Genomic DNA, 19,427 nt, shown 5'->3' on the forward strand with positions numbered 1-19,427 from the left:
AAGTCCCACTTTCTGCAAGAAGTCTCTCTGAAACTACTCCCAGTTCATTTGAGATAAAGCAGTTATATTATTATATATTTTTATTTATATACAGTTACATAAATTTATATATAGTGCTTGAGAGCAGCACTGTTTGTTCCCTAGCGCTAAGCACAGTGCCTGGTACATAGCAGGCACTTAAATATTAGTTAACTGATGTAAGGAAATTACTGTTTAGTAGGAAAGGTAAGCTATGTAAACTAACTGCTGACCAATTGCCGCGAGTGTGCATAAGCACCACCCTACCACTACCAGCAGCATTCCTGCTTGCATCCTAGACCCTGCAGCCATCGTCCAGGGAAGCAACCCTAGTGGAGGATGTCAGACAGATAACACCAACTATGCCAATTATAAAATAAGTTTTATTGATATTTTCTGTTTCTTACATCATCATGGTCATTCCAGGGATCCTCCCCCTTACCCCTTCCCAGAAAGCCAACCCATGTAACAAATCTTAATTTGGGGGTAGGAAAAAATCAGCACGATTCATCTATACTATGAAAAAATCCAAGCACATGGGCAACGCATGACACCTGAAGGTATGGGTTGGGAGTGCCTTCTCATATTCCTTCAGTGTAGTTCTACTTGATCTTCATAATTTCATTGCATTAATTTTTGACGTTCTCTGTGTGGCTGTTCTTTCCATTTACATTATTATAGTCGCTGTGTATATTTTTTTCTTGGCTCTGCTTAAGTCACTTCATACGTATTCATATAGATCTTTTCACGCTTCTCTGTATTTATCACAGACATCATGTCTTGCAGTTCACAAATATTTCTTTAATTTCATGTAGTACGATTTGTTTAGCCATTCCCTCAACAGAGACTTTCCGCAGAAGCCTTATGCCCAAATATCACAAATATTTAAGTATGAAGCTTGAATAACAGATAAAAAATGGAAAAGATATACAGGGATTTTTATTTAAAAAAAACTTGTCATAATAAAGCCCCCGGATTTGTATTCTAACATCGCAGTCCCAGATGTACTGACAGAGAACGTAGGAAGGACACTGGAGAGCAAAGACAGACTGAACTGAGGACACAAGAGGAACTAAGTGCAAGAGGCAGCGTGATTTCGAGGATGTCAAGGGATATGAAGGTGGTGAAGACAGAAAGCCGACCTGAATCGCTGTGGTTGCGGTTATCGTTTGTCCTTTGTCCTGCATCCTTGAAGAGAACCAAAGACGCCAGGCGGGTGAATTGGATTTAAGTGAGGCAGAGCCTCACTCCAACCTGTAATTTCAACAGTACATGGATGAACAGGCCAGGAAACATCTTTTCTGCAGCTCAGTCCTCAGGAGCTACCTGGAGCACATTTTCTGATGCTTGTATTGACAACCTGAGCTGAGATGGATTGAATCTGAACCCAGGTTCACTCTTGATCCGAGCAGATAGGAAGACAGAACGGAGACATACTAAGGGGTTAAATAAGCTTACTTTATTCTACTCTTCTCAAGAGGGGTTGCTGATAATGGGACCACCAATTCCTACAGCATCCCCTAATTATTCTCACACAGGGTGGAGAATATAGCCAGAGCTACAACTCCTGCAGGTCCCCTAAGTCTCGATGGGGGCCAGTTGAGACTAATACATGTTAACAACTCCCCCCAAGCCTTGATGGGGGCCTATCAAGGCACACACAGCATTCTAGCTTGTGCATTCCCCGATAAGCCTCAATGGGGGTGGGTTGAGGCAAACACACATGCACATTCCCCTTGTGCGTTCCAGGTTAACTTTAGCAATATCATCACGACTTAACAGTGCAAGTGTAATAAATATTATGTCATCTCTATATCTCACTTCGTAGTCACAGTAGAAATTGTTTACAACTATGATCCTGGGGACTAATATCTAGGATCCTGGGAACTATCATCTAAAAAGGAGTAACAAAATCCTCCTTACTTACAAGGTGCCAATATCCTCATTAATTACTGACCAAATGCCATCTCCAGGCCAGGCAAGGCAGCCTAGCTGAAGCAGCAAGGTACGATGAGGGAGGGACAGGCAGCAACATGGCACAGCCACATTAAACAAGCCTGGACTACCATGAGCACTCAGACCTCAGTGGAGAAGCCCAGGACACTGAGCTCAAGAACTCTGGGAACAACAGTATATCCCACGCTGCCAGCCCTGCTTTCAGCCCAACCCGAACAGCTGTTATCCAGAGAGGCAACAGCTGTGTGAAGAATTCAAAATCAGAAATTGGTGTATTTTTTGTCAACGGAAACTTTTGCAATCACATCTAGCTGAAACCTCCCAGATATATGTTGTCTCTCCCAGTAAAATGTTAGTGAGCTCCTTGAGGGCAGGGAGTGTCTGCACTTTTCTACTTATATCCCTGGTGATTAGCATAAAATTTTGCACATAAGTGCCTTTTAATTCATTCATAAGTCCAGAAAGAGATACAAAACATTCAGCAGTCCAAAAAAGAGACCTAAAATGCTCGGAGAGACCCGAGATGGCAAAGGTTCTTTCTACGTAAGGTACTAGGGAATGGAGCAGTTGAGCTGGGTCTGGAAGGATTTCAATAGGTGGAGGCATTAAGGGAGGAAATGGCCATAGGAATAATGTGAGGTGTGACTGGAAAAATAGATTGAGTTACACTATAGAGCAACTTCAATAATAACAACTAGCATTTATATAATCTCTTCATCCTCACAACAAACCTTGGAGGCTATTATTACCCTCATCTTACAAATGAGGAAACTGAGGCAAGCAGAGGTGAAGAGGCCAAATCTGAGCTCTTTAGTTCTTGTTGTAATTATTGTTGTTTTCATTAAGCAACAGGGAGCCATTTAACTTTTTTCAAAGTAGTAGTAGGTGACTCAGACTGTTCTTTCAGTTAGTGCTGAGTTGGGTAGCTATGTGGTGCGGTGGATGGAGCACCAGACCAGGAATTAGAAGGTCTGAGTTCAAATCCAGCACTTAATAACTGTATGACCCTGGGCAAGTCATTTACCCCCTATTTGCCTCATCTGCAAAATGGAGATGCACTGGAGAAGGAAATGGCAAACCACTTCAGTATGCGCCATGAAAACTTTTCGTCTATGGGATTAAAGAGGCAGAGGATGTTCAGAGTCGGGTTGTCCGGGAAGCATTCAGGGGGCAGAGGTTCTCCTACTGTCACAAAAGTCCCTTAGGAGCACTAGCAGTTTGAGAGAAGACAGAGGCTTACTTTTCTACCCAAGTTGTGGGCACTTAGCTGGGGCTGGGGGCATGCTCCTACAGTGGGAAGGCTGCTAGGAAAGGGGAAGCAGGTGTGTTAGATACTTGACAAAGTTCAGGGATGTGGGCACAAATCAAGAAACTTAGCTTGCAACATTGCACAAACATTAGGGGCCAGTGAGCAAGGCAGAGAGTAACAAGGTTACTTGTCAACAGCTAGAGCCGCACGTTACTGGGCAGATGCAGATTTGGCCAAGGCTCTCACCGCTGCTGGGCACAAGTCAGCCACATCAGGATCACGCAGAGTCGGACACGACTGACCCTCGTGCTGAGCGGGGGAGCGAGTGATGGACTGGGTGGGGAGTCGGGTGGTGAGAGACAAGGCGGGGACGGACTACTGCAACCAGGGAAACCCTACTGGGCGCTTACGATCACGGCTCTGGGGAGACTAACAAGGCACGGACCTCGGAGGTTCGGGAACGGGGAACAGAAAAGGTCCGCTGAGCCCCTCACGGAAGATGGAAACTCCTCCTCAGCGTGGCTCCCGGATTGGATGCGGGGGGTGCAGCAAACTTCGGAGCCCGCCCAAGTTCGGAAGCGGGAGACGGAGGAAGGGGCCCCACCCTTCTGGTGCCTGTCCTCCCCGCCCCCATCCTAGGAACCTCCGTGCCAGACGGAGCAGATAGCTCTGCAGTCTGGGTCAGGACGTGGGGAGCAACCACAGCACGCTCGCCCCCCTCGCAGCTCACACCTCATTCCAACGCCCCGCCCTTTCTCTTGAAGTCGTCACGTGTCTGGGCCGCCGTCACGAGGCTGTGTTGTTGTCACGTGTACTCCGCCGTGGCCACGCTCGAGTGGGGTTAGCTCCTGGATCTTGCTGCCCTCCGCCGCGGCATCGGGCCCTAGCCACGGTCTCTCCCGGCAAGCCCCTCGCTGGCCCCTGAAACACCGCCGAACTAGGGCGCGAGATTGTCAGCCGGAAACCGGGAAAAGGCCGGAGCGGGGGCACGGGGGCGCGCACGCGCGGCCTGGAGCGAGGTCGGGGCCGCGAGCGCCGGCGCCTGCGCATTTGAGGTTCGCGGCTCGCCTAGGTGTGCCGTAGTGCTGGGAGAGCGTGCGCGCGGAGGAAAGGGGGTTGCGTGGCTGCGGACCCTGCCGGACTCCCTTCAGAGAGAGAGCAGCCGCAGGTAAATACACGCACAGTTATTTGGGATGGCGGGGTTCTGGCCATTTGGGCTCCACTTGTGAGAGAGAACCAGCGGGCATGGGCGCGGAGGCACCCGCGCAGGGCGCGTGCGCGCTGCGCCCCCACCCCGCGGGAGCGTCTTCGCGCGTGCCCGTTACAGGAGGCGTCTGGCTTCTCGGGGTTTCACCTCGGGCTTCACGACCTATGCGCCCCGGAATAGCTGTTAAATGGTTCTTGTGTTCCGCCTCCTCCTGGACGCCTAGCTGTCTACAGACTCTGTCTCTGTAGCGACACCCCGGAAGGAGGCGGAAGAAGGGGTCGCTCCATTCATTGATTCGCGCGTTCCGGCTTCGTGGATGCTGGGCGTGACGTGTGGTCAGGGAGGGAGACGCGCCGGGCGGGCTGGGACGGGCTCCCGACCTTCGAGGAGTGGACCGTCTATAGGAGAGAGGAGACATTTAATCGAGCCACCAATACCAGGCGGAGTGGGCACGGGAGAAGGACGAAGGACGGTGTAGACGTTCAGGGAAGGAAAAGGGTGCTCATGCCCATGGGTTAGTGTCCGTGCTCACCCCCTGGCATCCCTTAAGTCTCCACTAAAACCTCATCATCTACGAGAACCCTCCCCAACGCCTGTGTATTTCAGTGCCTTCCCTTGTTTCCTGTTTATCACGTATATAGCTTGCTTTGCATAAAATGTATTTACATCTTGTCTCCCCGGTAGATTGTAAGCTCCTTGAGGACAGGGACTGTCTTTTGCCTCTTTTTGTATCCCCAGAGTTTAGCACATAGTAGGCACTTAAAATTTATTGATTGATTAAGGAGGGCTTCGTGGAGGAGGTCACACTTGGGCTGGACCTTAAAGGATGGAGAGCATTTGAACTAGGAGAATTGGGGGAAAGGCCAAAGTAGAGAGGTGAATGAGTGGCGGGAGGGGGAAGGAGATTGTTGGGAAGAGGGAGGGAGGAGGCGGTGTGCGGCATAGAGCGTCCTGCCCCCGGAGTCACATCCCGCGTCTGACGTTCACTCCCTCTCTGACCTTGGGCCAGTTGCTTCAACTCCCCCAACTTGAGTGTCCTTGCCCACTCCCAAAGTCAGTCTCGGTCAGTAAGCATTTGTTAAGCGTTCGCCCCGCGTCAGGGTCTGGGCTAGTGCTAGACCTGGAGCTCAGGAAGGAAGATGGAGCGGGAGGTGAACATTTAGGAGGCATTAGTCCCATCAAGTGCGTTGAGTGAACAAGTATCCCCTTTCTTCTGTCTGCTTTGTCGGTGCATCCGAGGGTCAGAAGAGTCAGGTGGGGGAAAGTCAAATGGAGACCCAGCACCCCTTGGGCTGGATGAGGTAGCCTGGAAGGTCTGTTTTGTCTCAGGGAGCCGTGAGCGGTAGATACTGTAGCTATCCCTGTGTTGTAGGCAAGGAAACAGTTTCAGAGAGTTTGTGTGCCATGTCAGGGATCCCACAGTGAGTCACCCATCAGAGAGTTTGTGTGCCATGTCAGGGATCCCACAGTGAGTCACCCATCAGAGGCAGGGTTCTTCCTGATGCTGGGTCTCTATGATGTGCTTGCTCTACAGCCTTTAAGAAGGATTCTTAACCTCTAGGGTCCATGAACTTCAATATTACTGGTTTACTTTGTAATCCTATGTGTTTTTAATAAATTTAAAAATGCTATTCTGAAGAGGTCTATAGACTTTACCAAACTGCTAGATATGTCCACCCCTGCTCTAGAAGGAGAGAGTCATGTGTGAAATGTTATAGAGAGGTGAATGAGGACCAAAGAAAGGACTTTGGATTTGGCCATTAATAAGCTGTTTGTGACCATGGAGCAAGCTGTGATGGGCAAGGCATTAATGAAGAAATGAGTAGCGAGGAAGTAGATGTGGATAGACGGTGCTTGGGGATTTTTTGTTTTTATTTTTAAGAAGTTTGGCAGTGAGAGGGATGGAAGATGGATCAGTTTTCTGGTGTAGAGTACAAGTGTTAGAGAAACTTTTTAAAGGCTTGGAGAGACCTAAGTGTACGTAGGCTGATGATGATGGTAGCCTACTATGTGCTAGGGACTATGCTAAGCACTTTACAATTGTCCTCTCATTGGATGGCCACAACAACCCTGGGAGGTAGATGCTATTGTCTCCATTTTATAGAAGAGCATACTGAGGCCAATAGGAGTCAGATGACTTATCCAGGGTCACACAGCTAGTAAATGTCTCAGAAGGAACCAGTGAAGACAAGCCCATCAAATGTTCTAGAGTAGCAGGGAGGAGATAGGATGAAGGGTACAGGCAGAAAGATTATTGGTCTTCTTTTTTGGTTGGAAATGCTGAGAAGTTCCAAGAACATGGAGGGGTGAGGAAAAGGTATATGAAGAAGCTCTTGTCAGACGGCTCTGAATTTTCTCAGTGAAGTAGGAAGCTGTCATTTGCAGTAAACATGGAGAATGGGGATGAGGTTGGAAGCTTCAGGAAAGAGGAAGAGTTTGGAATAATCTTTAGGTTTTGGATGCATGTAAGAAGTAAATCAGTTGCACGTTTCCAAAGAACAGATGAGGTTAAATGTTTTGAAATCTTAAAACTATTGGGATTCTAGTGCTCACTGTTCACTTCTGACATAAAATTAGAATTTGCTGTTACTCTGTCTCTCTCCAAATCTTAAAGTGATCTGCACAGAATATTTACTATGTTTAATTTTTTTTTAAGTTTTAAATTTGATATCGTAAAGGTCAGCTTTTATCAGTTCAAAAGGCTTCTATCTCCTGGTCAGTCTTTTGTAACTTTTTCCTAGGATTGAATTGGGGGAAAAATGCTTATTGGGGAGATGTAATTATTTTAAGCAATTTTTTATGAGGTCATTGAACTCCTAAGACATTTTTCAGAGTAATAATTTTATGAAGCTTCTTGTTAAGCATAATTTGTTTGTATATTCATTTGAGAATTTAAGATTTTATCTGGAGATTACCTTGGAACTCCTTCCTTTTCCAGAGAAATTAGGTGACTTGCCCAAGGTCATACAGTTTTATTTTCTTTTATAGAAGAGTATATCTTTTATCACTCATTTGATAATATAAGATTATATTAATTTATTTTTACTTTAATAATCCATAGATAAAATGTTTTGAGTGTCTTCATGTTTTTAATATTTGAAATATCTAGGATTTTTTCAGTGCTGAAGAAATATGAAATTCAAAGATTTGCTGGTTTTTAAATGGCAAAGTCAGAAATAGATTTCAGTTCCTGACTATCTGCTATATGCCTCCATATGATATAGGGGTGGGAGGAGGGAGAGATCACGTGTGAAAATGTGTGTGTGTGTGTGTATGTATATGTATGTATCTGTTGCCCGATTTTATTTTCTTATCCTTTTTCCCGATGCTCATTTACTCATGAATATGAAACACTTATTGTGACTTAAGCTTTTCATTTTCCTTTTTTAATTGAATGCTGCTTAAGTTTGAAACTTTATTTCTCCCAACAGTTGTTCATTCACCATGCGCAACCTAAAGTTACTTCGGACCTTGGAATTCAAGGATATTCAGACTGTTGGGAAACCTCAGTGCTTTTCTCTCCGGACTGATCAGGGCACACTGCTCATTGGCTCAGGATATGGACTTATAGAAGTGGATGCTGTTGCAAGAGAAGTGAGTCACTGTGGGAGAATTTTATGTCATGTCATCATAGCCTTTTTCCAGTTCTTCTGAACTTTCTCCAGTTCTTTCTCCAGGTTTTAATGGCATCATTTTAATTGTATGGTTTTTCATTCTCCCTTTAATGAGAAATCCCTACTGATTTACGTGTGTCATAAAAGGCATAGTTATTTCAAGTCATAATCTATTTCGTTTCTCTGTAGGGTAGTTGGCAGAAGTTTGGCCTAAGATTGAGGAAATATACGTATATATGTTTTTATATATATGTGTGTGTGTGTGTGGGTGTCCGCGTCCGCGCACGCGCATGTGTGTATGAGAGAGAGAGAGGTCAGAGAGGGGAGAGAGAGGAGAGAGAAGGTGAGAGAGATGGAGGGAGGGAGAGATCACTATTCCATTTCCACTGAATGAATACTCGTTTATGGTACACACTCTTAACATGTTTTGAGTAGTTATGTTCTTCTTTTGTTCCACATCCCATAGGGACTTGAATGGGGGGAAAGGAGACATCAACCTTTTTGTTTATTGATGTTATAGGTGCATATTAGAGATAACTACTTGCTTCAGTTGTTGAGTGGAATGGCATATACCTTGTTAAATTAATATATAAATTTGGATTTTGCTTTGTGAGGGCTTATGGGTCCCAAAATTGTTTCAGAAACTACTAGATTTGAGGACTGATGGTGAAACATGCCTCTTACCTCATGGAAGAGAAGTGGTAGACATAGTCATGATATGAGGCATGTACTTTTACATCTGGCCAATGTGTTGATTTGCATTTCTTGACTATATGTATTTGTTCCAAGGGAAGAAAATTAATTGGGAAGTGACAGTGATATCTAAAAAAGAAAATACAAACTGAAAGGAACTACTGGAACCCATTTTTTTCTTCTTTCAGATTCCCATACCACTCTTATAAACAACTATGGAAGCACTGGTGTTTATAATTTTTGAACAGTTAAAATCAGACTCTTAGTATTTCTGAGTTGGAAGGGACCTCAGGAGCTATGTAGTACGTCTTGTCAGGAAGTTCATTTTGCTTTTGGACAGGACCAATTTATTAAGATTTTTTTCCCCCTTATATCTAGTTAAAATCATTTCTACAGCTTCCGTGGTTATTACTAGATCTATCATCTTGAATAAAGTGGAACAAGTCTTCCATTTGACAACGCTTCACATACAAAGACAGTTACCAACTCTGTCTTAAGGGTTCCCATTTTCCATTTTTGGTTAAACATACTCAGCTCCTTTAACCAGTCCCTCTTGTGGCATGGGTTAGAGTCCTTTCACCATTCTGGTCCCATTCTTCTGGACATGTTCTAGCTTATTCATTCCTGAAACTGAAATGCTTTTCATTTATCCAGATATATTCTAGATGTGCTCAGGACAACAATACAGTAGGGCACTCACTTTCTTTGTATCTGCCATATCATACTTAAATTGAGTTCAGAGTCTACTAACATCCCAAGATCCTTTTCACGTAAACTCTTCCCTAGCTATATTACTTCTATTCTGTACTATGCAGTTAATTTTTTTTTGGTATTTATTTAGTATTAAACTTTCCCCAGTTACATGGAAAAACAATTTTTAACATATGTTTTTAAAACTTTGAGTTTCGAATTCTTTCCCTTCCTCCCTCTCCACCTCCCCTTCCTTGAGAAGGCAAGCAATTCCACATAGGTTATGTATATGTGTAGTCATGGAAAACATATCCGTAATAGTCATGTTGTGAAAGAAAACATAGATCAAAAAAAACCCCAACAAAAATGAAGAAAGTAAAAAAATAAAGTATACTTCAGTCTGTGTTCAGACACCATCAGTTCTTTCTCTGGGGATGGATAGCATTTTTCATCCTAAGTCCTTCAGAGTTGTCTTGGATCATTGTATTGCCGAGAATAGCTAAGTCACTCACAGCTGATCATCTTACAGTATTTGCTGTTACTTTGTTTCCCACTTTAGGTCTAAGTGGCAGGATTTTATATTCATTCCTATCTTTTTTGTAAATTAAATTAAGCTTATTCTCGTATCATATACTATATTAGTTATCCCTCCAGGTTTTATGCCAACTGCTGATTTTACACACGTACAAGTTATCTATGCCTCCCTACAAGTCACTGGTGAAAATTTGAAAGAGAAAAGCTACAGTAGAACTTTATTCCACTCCTCTACGGTCCTCTCCTCGGGTTTACAGAGATCCGTTAGTCACTACCCTTTGGGGACAGTTTGGCGTTCACTTAGTTCTAAGTACACTCAGGTATTATCGTTTACAACACGTCCCTGTTTTTTTCTTCAAGGATAGTGTTAGCTATCTTGTGCACACTCTTGCTGAAGTTCGTATTTGCTCTACCTGTAACATCAGTTGGATCTTTTTTGGGGGGGGTGGGGATCTTTCAGTTTACTAACGCTCTCCAAAGAGAATGAGGTCGATATTGATGGACACAACAATCACCTAGAATTTTGCCTGGAATTTAAGTGAGGATCACTATTCTACAAATTAAATTATCTACTTTTCCTCTTCAAATAAGCAGGACATTTGCCCACCTTCAGTTCTGTAACACCTCTCCTGTTTATCGTAGTTTATTATTTTATTACCCTGGGATGTAATTTGCCTGGACCTGTTGACTTGAACTCACTGAACACACCTGAGTGCTCAATGCAATTTCAGCCTAGAACAAACAAGATTGCTTTGAAATAGTGGGAATCTTTTTAACTGGGTTCTCCCTTCCCATCCTCTTACTTTCTGCCTTTTGGGAAGTGAGCATTTAGTCTTTGTACCCTTTCAGTTTTTACACAATTTGAAGACAGAGCTTATTACCATTAGCCTGCCATTCCTCTAAGATCGCAGTGACGCTTTACTTGTATGATCTTTTCCTTAGCAGAGCTTTGAATTTTCCCTAGTTGAAGGCCTTTCATGAAACTTCTGTACTTGTGAAAGCCATTAAGCATTATTGTGTGATTTGAGTGCTCTGTGCTGTTTTGAGAGCCTTGCTTTTCTCATTTGTGTTTCTTTTTCTTTGACTGAAAGGTAACCTGTGAGATTCCCTTGGTGTCAGAGGGCTATCTGCCAGAAGATGGCAGTGGCTGCATTGTGGGTGTCCAGGACCTGCTGGATCAGGAGTCTGTGTGTGTGGCTACAGCTGCAGGAGATGTTCTACTCTGTAATCTCACCACTAGCCAGGTAAAAGGAATAAATATCTGCAGATTCCCTGAAAAGTTGCCTTATGTGTCCTGTGTTTAAGATCTTGATTTGAATCAGTTACAGTGTTCTTGGGAGTATATTTTTTAGAAGTTAAATGTCACTGTATTCTATATTGTGGCCTTACACTTAATAGAGTTGCAGTCTTGGCCCTGGCAGTGTTTAGACGCAGGGGTGGGGAACCTGTGGCTTTGAGGCCACATGTCACTTTCTAGGCCCTTGGGTGTGGCCTTTTGCTTAGTAGTTGTTGTTTTGTTTTGTTTTGTTTTTAAATTTTTTTTTTTTGAGGCGGGGAAGGCAGGGCAATTGGGGCTAAGTGACTTGCCCAAAGTCACACAGCTAGTAAAGTGTGCCAAGTGTCTAAGGTCGGATTTGAACTCAGGTCCTCCTGACTCCAGGGCCGGTGCTCTACCCATTGTGCCACCTAGCCGCCCCTGGGTGTGACCTTTTGACCTTTGAGTCCAAGTTTTACAGAACAGCTCTTTTTATTAAGGGGATTTGTTCTGTGAAGTTTGGATTCAATCAAAGGGCTGCACTTGAGGACTTAGAGGGCCACTTGTGGCCTCAATGCCACAGGTTCTCCACTCTTGATTTGGAGGGTATTCTTTGGCTGAAACCATACAGAGAATTTATATTGTCCTCTATTGACAAATCATTGAACTTTACAAATATAATTATTATGGTATTGACAAGAGCTATGCCTTGTGTGCTTGTATGTGGGTTGACCATTTCCAGAAAATGTTATCCTAAGTTGCAATTGTTTTTTAGGTCTGAACTTACTCATTTCTTTCAAATATGTAATGCAACTTACTTTTTTTTTTTGTCATGAATGCATCAGTGCTACAAAGTATTAAGACTAATGGGGTGCTCTTGTCATCAATGCAAGGTTCAAAGACAGCTCCAAAAGACTCATGATGGAGAGAGCTGTCTACATCCAGAGAAAGAATTATGGAGTCTGAATGCAGATTGAGGCAAACTATTTGCTCTCTTTTTTTTTTTTTTCTCCTTTTGAATTTTGGTTTTGCCTCTTCTTTCTCATGATCCATTCCATTGGTTATAATTCTTCTTACAACTGGACTGTTACATAAACAAATTCAATGTGAAGGTATATGTTGAACCTATATCAGATTACATGCTGTCTTGGGGGAGAGGGAGGGAGAGAATATTTGGAACTCAAAAACTTGTAGAACTGATTGTTGTAAAATGAAAATAAAAAATAAATTAAAAAAAAACTAATGGGGTAAAGGTAGCTTCTTAAAGTCACTTCATCTTCCTCTATTAGATTGTTGATATAGTAAACTTTATTTTTTTTAGATATATAGATTCCCCTTCCCCCCCCCTTTTTTTTTTTACTAACAGTGTTTTCAGATTGGTGACCTGGCTTCCCTAATCCTTTTTGCTGTCTTGTCTTTCTGTCTTTTATATCAGCTATATAAATTGTCCATTATAAATCTTCCAGATTATTTTATGGTCAAAAGTGTATTGGATTTCAAATTTTGTTTAATTCATTCCAATAAACATTTTATTAGGGGCCCGTCAGACATTTGTGCTAAGAATACAGAGAAAAAAATAAAAGAGTCCTTGTCTTCAAGGAACTTATATTCTTGCGGGGGGAGGTGGGGAAGGGAGAGAGTGAGGAACTAACATGTATTTAAATAAATACAAAATAATATTAGTGTTGGGAAAGATCCCAAACAATTGTGGGTGGGATGGAATTAGGGAAAGCCTTGTGTAGGAGGTCTTACCTGAGCAAAATCTTGTAGGGATCTAGAGATTTCAAGAGGCTGAAATGAGAAACGGAACATCCCAGGAATGAGGGACAACTTCCACAAAAGCATGGTGGCAGGAGGAGCAATACTGTGTACAAAATACAGGAAGTAGGCCTGGAATGGAGAGCTTTTGGAATCAGCTCAGAAACATTGATTGGAGCCATCTTGGACAGCTTGTATTATTTATTTCTTTATTTTAAAAAATTGGGTGTGATGCTTAAGGGTTTTTTAGGTTTTTTTGTTATTACTATTTTGATTCAAGGCTAGGAAACTTAAATAAGCACCCAATTGGTCATCTGAACATCAGCATTTCACTTTTCTTTTCCCCTGTGTGTTTCAGCTGGAGTGTGTTGGGAATGTTGCCAGTGGTTTGTCTGTCATGAGTTGGAGTCCAGACCAGGAGCTTGTTCTTCTTGTTACAGGTCGAGTTGTCATAGTTTACCTACACTGACCCTCTCATAAAGTATTGTAACTTAGTCTGTTGTATCTTCGACTTGTTTCTTTAAAAAAAATATGTCAGAAGGAAGACTTTGGGGGAAAAGTTACATAGTATCATAGTCTAGAGGGAATCTTGTTTGTGTCCTTGGAGCTTCTAGCACAGTGTGCTGCTAAAACCTTATTTTCTGAGTGTGTGGAAAGGAAAAGCAAGGTCATAAAATATTTAAGTGGGTGACAGTGCAGCGTATTTCTCTAGGAAAGTTATCATTGATAAATCTCAAGATGCTGTTTATTCTTAACAGTTCAAGGCTTAATCCTGTATGCCTAGTCTAGTATTTCAGATCTATGAATTTTGAGATGCTAGGTGAAAGGTACCCTTATCCACAGATTTTTAAAAATGTTTTATTTTTCCTTTTCATGTCTGTCTGTATCCCCTATGTAACTGTGTCTGTAAACAGATAACTTTTAATAATGGGCTACCAGTTTCCCAAGGATTCTTTGATGAATAGCAGTCATCAGTATTCATGGAACAGAATTGTGATTCCTGATGGAATTACAGGGATAAGGGCCCCTGTGTGCACCCGAGTGAACGTATGAGCACTAACGCTGACAAGCTAATGAATGAAAGGAGGAGTGCTGAGGAAGGAAGCTTAGTACAGTGGATAGAGAGCCAGCCTCGAAACCACAGAACTGGCTTTTGGTCTCACCTCAGACACATGCTGGTCACCTCTAAAAATACCAGTTAACCTCTCTTAGTAGAGGGATCTCTTCACTTAGAAGCTGTTTCAGTGTGAAATCACAGATCTTGTTCCATATCCTTTTGATTACTAAACATTTTCCTTGGGGAATAAATATTGTCTTTAGGGAATAGCAAAAACTTGGTAAGCAAACCATTTGTTTTTTCTTTTCCTTACAGGCCAGCAGACCTTAATTTTGATGACCAAAGACTTTGAACCAATCATTGAAAGGCAAATCCATCAAGATGATTTTGGAGAAAGTGAGTAAAAGTCTAACTTTGAAATGCTATTTGATCTAATGCCTTTAATTTTTAAAGTTGGGCACTAATGATGATTCATTAGAAGCAAATGACTGCATGGTGCATGAATATCAAATTGATGACTGAACATGTGTGAACAGACATTAGTGAATGACTTGGAGACAGAGTCCCTCTTTGGAAACTCATCTCCTCATTTACCCTCACCCAGGAGAAGGCTCAAGAGTTGGTCTCTTGGGCAGAAACCCAAGGGAGGGGGAGAATTTGGAACTGAAAATAAAATTGAATTAAAGTTTAAAAAAAAATCAGGAAAATTGAATGGCAGCTGGTGAGTTGAAGGCTTGGAAATAGTCAATTTCATTTTTATCTTTTCCAGTAATTTGCTTTTTTCATGGATATATAATTTTTTAAAATGCTCACATGTGGCACGAGATAAGATTACTGACATACCTTACCATGAAAATTGTTAAATGAATCTCTAAAATAGAAATAGAAAGTACTTCTTTAAATTCTTCATAGTAATAGGTATGCATATTAAGAAACTAGGTATTTCAGATGAATTACTTTGGGTCAGTTAAATGAAAACTCTAAAAGCTCAAGTAATTGCTGATTAGTAGCTTAGATAGGAAATAATGGAGGTTCTTGTTGTAATTTATTTAGCTTAATTGTTTTATCTTTCATGTTTTCAAATTTAATCTGTAGGCAAATTTATCACTGTTGGATGGGGTAAAAAGGAGACTCAGTTCCATGGATCAGAAGGCAAACAAGCGGCACATCGCAAGCAAATGGTAATGCCTTTCTGTGTGATAACATCTCTCAATTACATAGGGGATAGTTAGGAACATGCAAAGGTGATTTCTAAGTCATTTCTTTAATTTAAGTGTACTGGTCAGACCCAAAAGAGTGAATTCCTGGGAGTGGTAAGTATATAGTGGTAACAGATATGTTTAATCAAAAATAGAAATATTTTATGAAAATCCCAGGTATCCAGCTAATGATGGTCAATTATTTGGTCTTTATGTAGTATAATAAAGCTTCAGTTCTCTGGACCTGTTGGAACCCCTGAGACAATGAGTGTTGTCATGTTAAGTTTTCCCTAGATAACTGAGGTTTAACCTTTTTAAGGATCAGAATTTTAATAGGATATTTCTATCTATGTTGTGTGTAACAGGCATCTCCTTGGCATCTTGAACTTAAATACTACTCAGTCTCACTTGTATAAAGTTTGCTGACAAGGAATATTCCTCTTCCTGTTAAGAATTTGTATTAAGATTAGCTTACTCCAAAGCCTATAAAGTGTTCGCTGTTAAAAACATAGTGAAGGGAAAAGAGCTGTGGACTGAGAGTCAAGAGACTTGGTTTCTGGCATTGGCTCTGCTACCAGCCCACTGTGTGACCTTGGACAAGTCATTTCACCTTTGGGGGCCTCAGTTGGCTTCTCTACAGAATGAGGAAGTTTTACTAGATGATTTCCAGTTGCTGTCTAAAGTTCTCTCAGTCTCTGTTGACGCTTCTGAATATATTAGCGTCTCTCAGCTTTTGTGACCTTTCTTGGATTGTTTGACTTTGAGCTGAATGCCAAGATTAAAAAACTGAGAATTGTAACTTGCATATTAAAAGAAACCAAATATTTATTTTAACTATGTACTAAACACCATTCTAAAAACTGGTTTTACAAATACAAGCAAGCAAAACAGTCCCTGATTTCAAGGCACTTAACGTTCTAATGGGGGAAGACAATATATAAAGGGGCACTGGAAGGGGTGCAGTGCCTGCAGCTGCTGGAAACCTGGGTTTCTGCAAGATAATGTGAAAGCTTACTTGTCACCAGAGAGGATGAAACCAGGTCAGAGTCTAGGGTTCCAGTGGGAGGAAAAAAAGATGATGGTCTAAGAGCAAAGTTCTGAAATCCTATTTGTAATAACTTCATGTTGTGAATAACAACTTGGTCCATCAGTCATTAAGATAATATTGAAGGGCAGGAAGGAGATAGAAAAATATTCCTAGAAATAATCTACTTCCGTGGCCTAGCCATACCACATCTAAAACTATATTATAAAGTGGCAATCATCAGAACTATTTGGTACTGGCTAAGAAATAGAGTGGTGGATCAGTGGAATAGGTTAGGTACATAAGACACATTAGTAAATGACTAACAATCTACTGTTTGATAAATCCAAAGACTCCAGCTTACGGGGTAAGAACTCACTATTTAACAAAAACTGCTGGGATGAATGGAAAATAGTATGGCAGAAACTAGGCAAAGATCAACATCTAACACCCTATGCCAAGATAAAGTCAACATGTATACATTATTTAGACTTAAGAGATAGTAACATAGGCAAATTAGGAGAGCAAGAAATAGTTTACCTGTCAGATCTATGGAGAAGGGAAGAATTTATGACCAAACAAGAGATAGAGAACATTATGAAATACAAAATGGATAATTTTGATGATGTTAAGAAGTTTTTGCGCAAACAAAACTGATGCGACCAAGATTAGAAGGAAAGCAGAAAGCTGGGAAATAATTTATACAGCCATAAGGCCTCATTTCTAAAATAGAGAATTGAGTCAAATTTATAAGAATACAAGTCATTCTCCAGTTGATAAATGGTCAAAGGATATGAACAGGTAGTTTTCAGAGGAAGAAGTTAAAGCTGTTTGTAATGATATGAAAAAAATTGCTCTAAAACACTGTTGATTATAGAGAAATGCAAATTAAAACAACTCTTAAGTATACATCACACCTATCAGATTGGGTATTGTGACAGAAAAAAGATTGATAAATGTTGGAGAAGATGTGGGAAAATTGGAACACTAATGCATTGTTGGTGGAGTTGTGGGCTGATCCAGTCATTTGGAAGAGCAATTTGGAATTATATCCATAGGGCCACCAAACTGTGCATACCCTTTGATCCTGATTCAGCAGTACCCCTTCTAGGTCTGTATTCCAAAGAAAACATAAAAAAGGGAAAAGGACCCACATTTACAAAAATATTTATAGCAGGTCTTTTTGTAATTAGAAATTGAGGGGATGCCCATCATTTGGGGAATGACTGAAAAAGTTGTGGTATATGATTATGATGGAATACTATTGTACTGTAAGAAATGATGGGCAAGATGCTCTCAGAAAAACCTGGAAAGCCTTGCATGGGCTGATGCACAGTGAAATGTACTGGGTACAAAGTAACAGCAATGTTGTAAGGTGATCAGCTGTGAATACTTAGCTAGACCCAGCAACACAAACACAGTGATCCAGGATGACTCTGAGGACTTAGGATGAAAACTGCTTCATGTCCCCAGAGAAAGAACCGATGGTGCCTGAATGCAGATTGAAGCATACTTTTGGGGGGACAGGGGGTTGTCTGTGTTTTCTTTCACAACATGACTATTATGGATATGTTTTGCATGATTGCACATGTATAACCTATATCGAACTGCTTGCCTTCTTGGTGAGGGGGAGTTGTGGAGGGAAGAAGGGAGAGAATTCGGAACTAAGAGTTTTAAAAACGAATGTTAAAAATTGTTTTTACTTGTAACTGGGAAAAAACACTTAAAGAAGGAAAAAAATGATGAGCAGGCGGATTTCAGGAAAACCTGGAAAGACTTACACAAACAGATGCTTTGTGAAGTGAGCAGAACCAGGAAAATGTTGTACACGACAAGAGAACATTGTGTGATGATTAACTATGATAGACTATGATAGACTGAGCTATTCTCAGCAATACAACGATCCATGACAACTCTGAAGGACATATGATGAAAAATGCTGGCCATCCCCAGATAAAGAACTAATGGTGTCTCAATACCGATTAAAGCATACTTTTTTTTTTTGAGTTTCTTTGGTCTGTTTTCTTTTATAACATAACTATTATGGATATATTTTGCATGACTACACATGTATGACGTTGAACTGCTTGCAGTGAGGGAGGGTGGGGAGAGAGGAAGAGAGAGAATTTGGAACTCAAAGTTTTAAAAATGAATGTTGAGAATTGTTTTTACATGAAACTGGGGAAAAATAAAAAGAAAATGCTAAAAAAAGAAGAAGAAAAAAAAAGATGAGCAGGCAGATTTCAGGAAAACTTGGAAAAAGTTACATGAACTGATGCTTCGTGATGTGAATAGGACCAGGAGAACATTGTACACAGCAAAAGCAACAGCAGTATTGTTTGTTAATTAGCTATGATAGACTAAGCTCTTCTCAGCAATACAATAATCACAGACAGTTCCAAAAGGCTCACGATAGAAAATGCTAGCCACATCCAGAGAAAGAATTATGGAGTCTGAATGCAAATGGAAGCAGACTATTTGCACTTGTTGTTTTTTTCTTGTGTTTTTTCCCTTTTGTTCTGATTTTTTCACATGACTAATGTGAAAATATGTTTAACGTGATTGTACATGTATAACCTATATCAGATTGCTTGCTGTCTTTGGAAGAAGTGGGGGAGGGAGGGAGAAAAATTTGGAACTCAAAATTTTAGAAAAATGAATGTTCAAAACTTTCTTTACTTGTAACTGGAAAAAAATACTATTATGGAAAAAAGGAAATAATGTACTTCCTTAGACTGAAATTTTTAAGTGTCTCTAGCAATAAGTTGTTCTCCTTGCTTCAAGTAAGCCCATGGTCCTAAAACGATCTTTTGCCGAAAGTATGCAAAGCAGTTAAAAACAGTTTGACTATCTGCGCATTAGTTGATTTGTATGCAAGAGGCAAATGTATAATGCCTTTACTCTGTGATAATGAATTTTTCAATTTTCAGTGAAGTTTTTTTTTTTTATAGCTTGTGTATCAGCCCAGGCAAAAAGCATGTTTAAATGTGAGGCACACATAATTTACTAATACTTTACTGGGTAAAAGTTGACAATTTTTACCATGATTGCAAAATTGACTATACTCAAATGAGTTATCTGGAAAAAACTATACAAGTCTTTGGCCACATAATTTGTTGAATTTTTTTCATCAGCTATATCTGGCCTTCTTATGCCATGTCTTAGTTCGAAGT

General features: G+C 41.1%; 1 protein-coding gene across 1 annotated transcript in view; it reads left to right on the top strand.

Annotated features, from left to right (window-relative positions):
- Nucleotides 1-4,021: 4,021 nt before the first annotated feature.
- Nucleotides 4,022-19,427, top strand: part of ELP1 (elongator acetyltransferase complex subunit 1) — a 68,240-nt gene continuing 52,834 nt past the window's right edge. Inside the window, exons 1-6 of the mRNA XM_036738143.1 lie at nucleotides 4,022-4,391; nucleotides 7,862-8,024; nucleotides 11,053-11,205; nucleotides 13,333-13,414; nucleotides 14,347-14,427; nucleotides 15,127-15,212. Coding sequence (XP_036594038.1) covers nucleotides 7,875-8,024; nucleotides 11,053-11,205; nucleotides 13,333-13,414; nucleotides 14,347-14,427; nucleotides 15,127-15,212 — 552 coding nt within the window. The 5' untranslated portion in view covers nucleotides 4,022-4,391; nucleotides 7,862-7,874. The remainder of the gene's footprint in view (nucleotides 4,392-7,861; nucleotides 8,025-11,052; nucleotides 11,206-13,332; nucleotides 13,415-14,346; nucleotides 14,428-15,126; nucleotides 15,213-19,427) is intronic.

Source organism: Trichosurus vulpecula, chromosome 9 (genome assembly GCF_011100635.1).
Source record: "Trichosurus vulpecula isolate mTriVul1 chromosome 9, mTriVul1.pri, whole genome shotgun sequence".
Lineage (NCBI taxonomy): Eukaryota > Metazoa > Chordata > Mammalia > Diprotodontia > Phalangeridae > Trichosurus > Trichosurus vulpecula.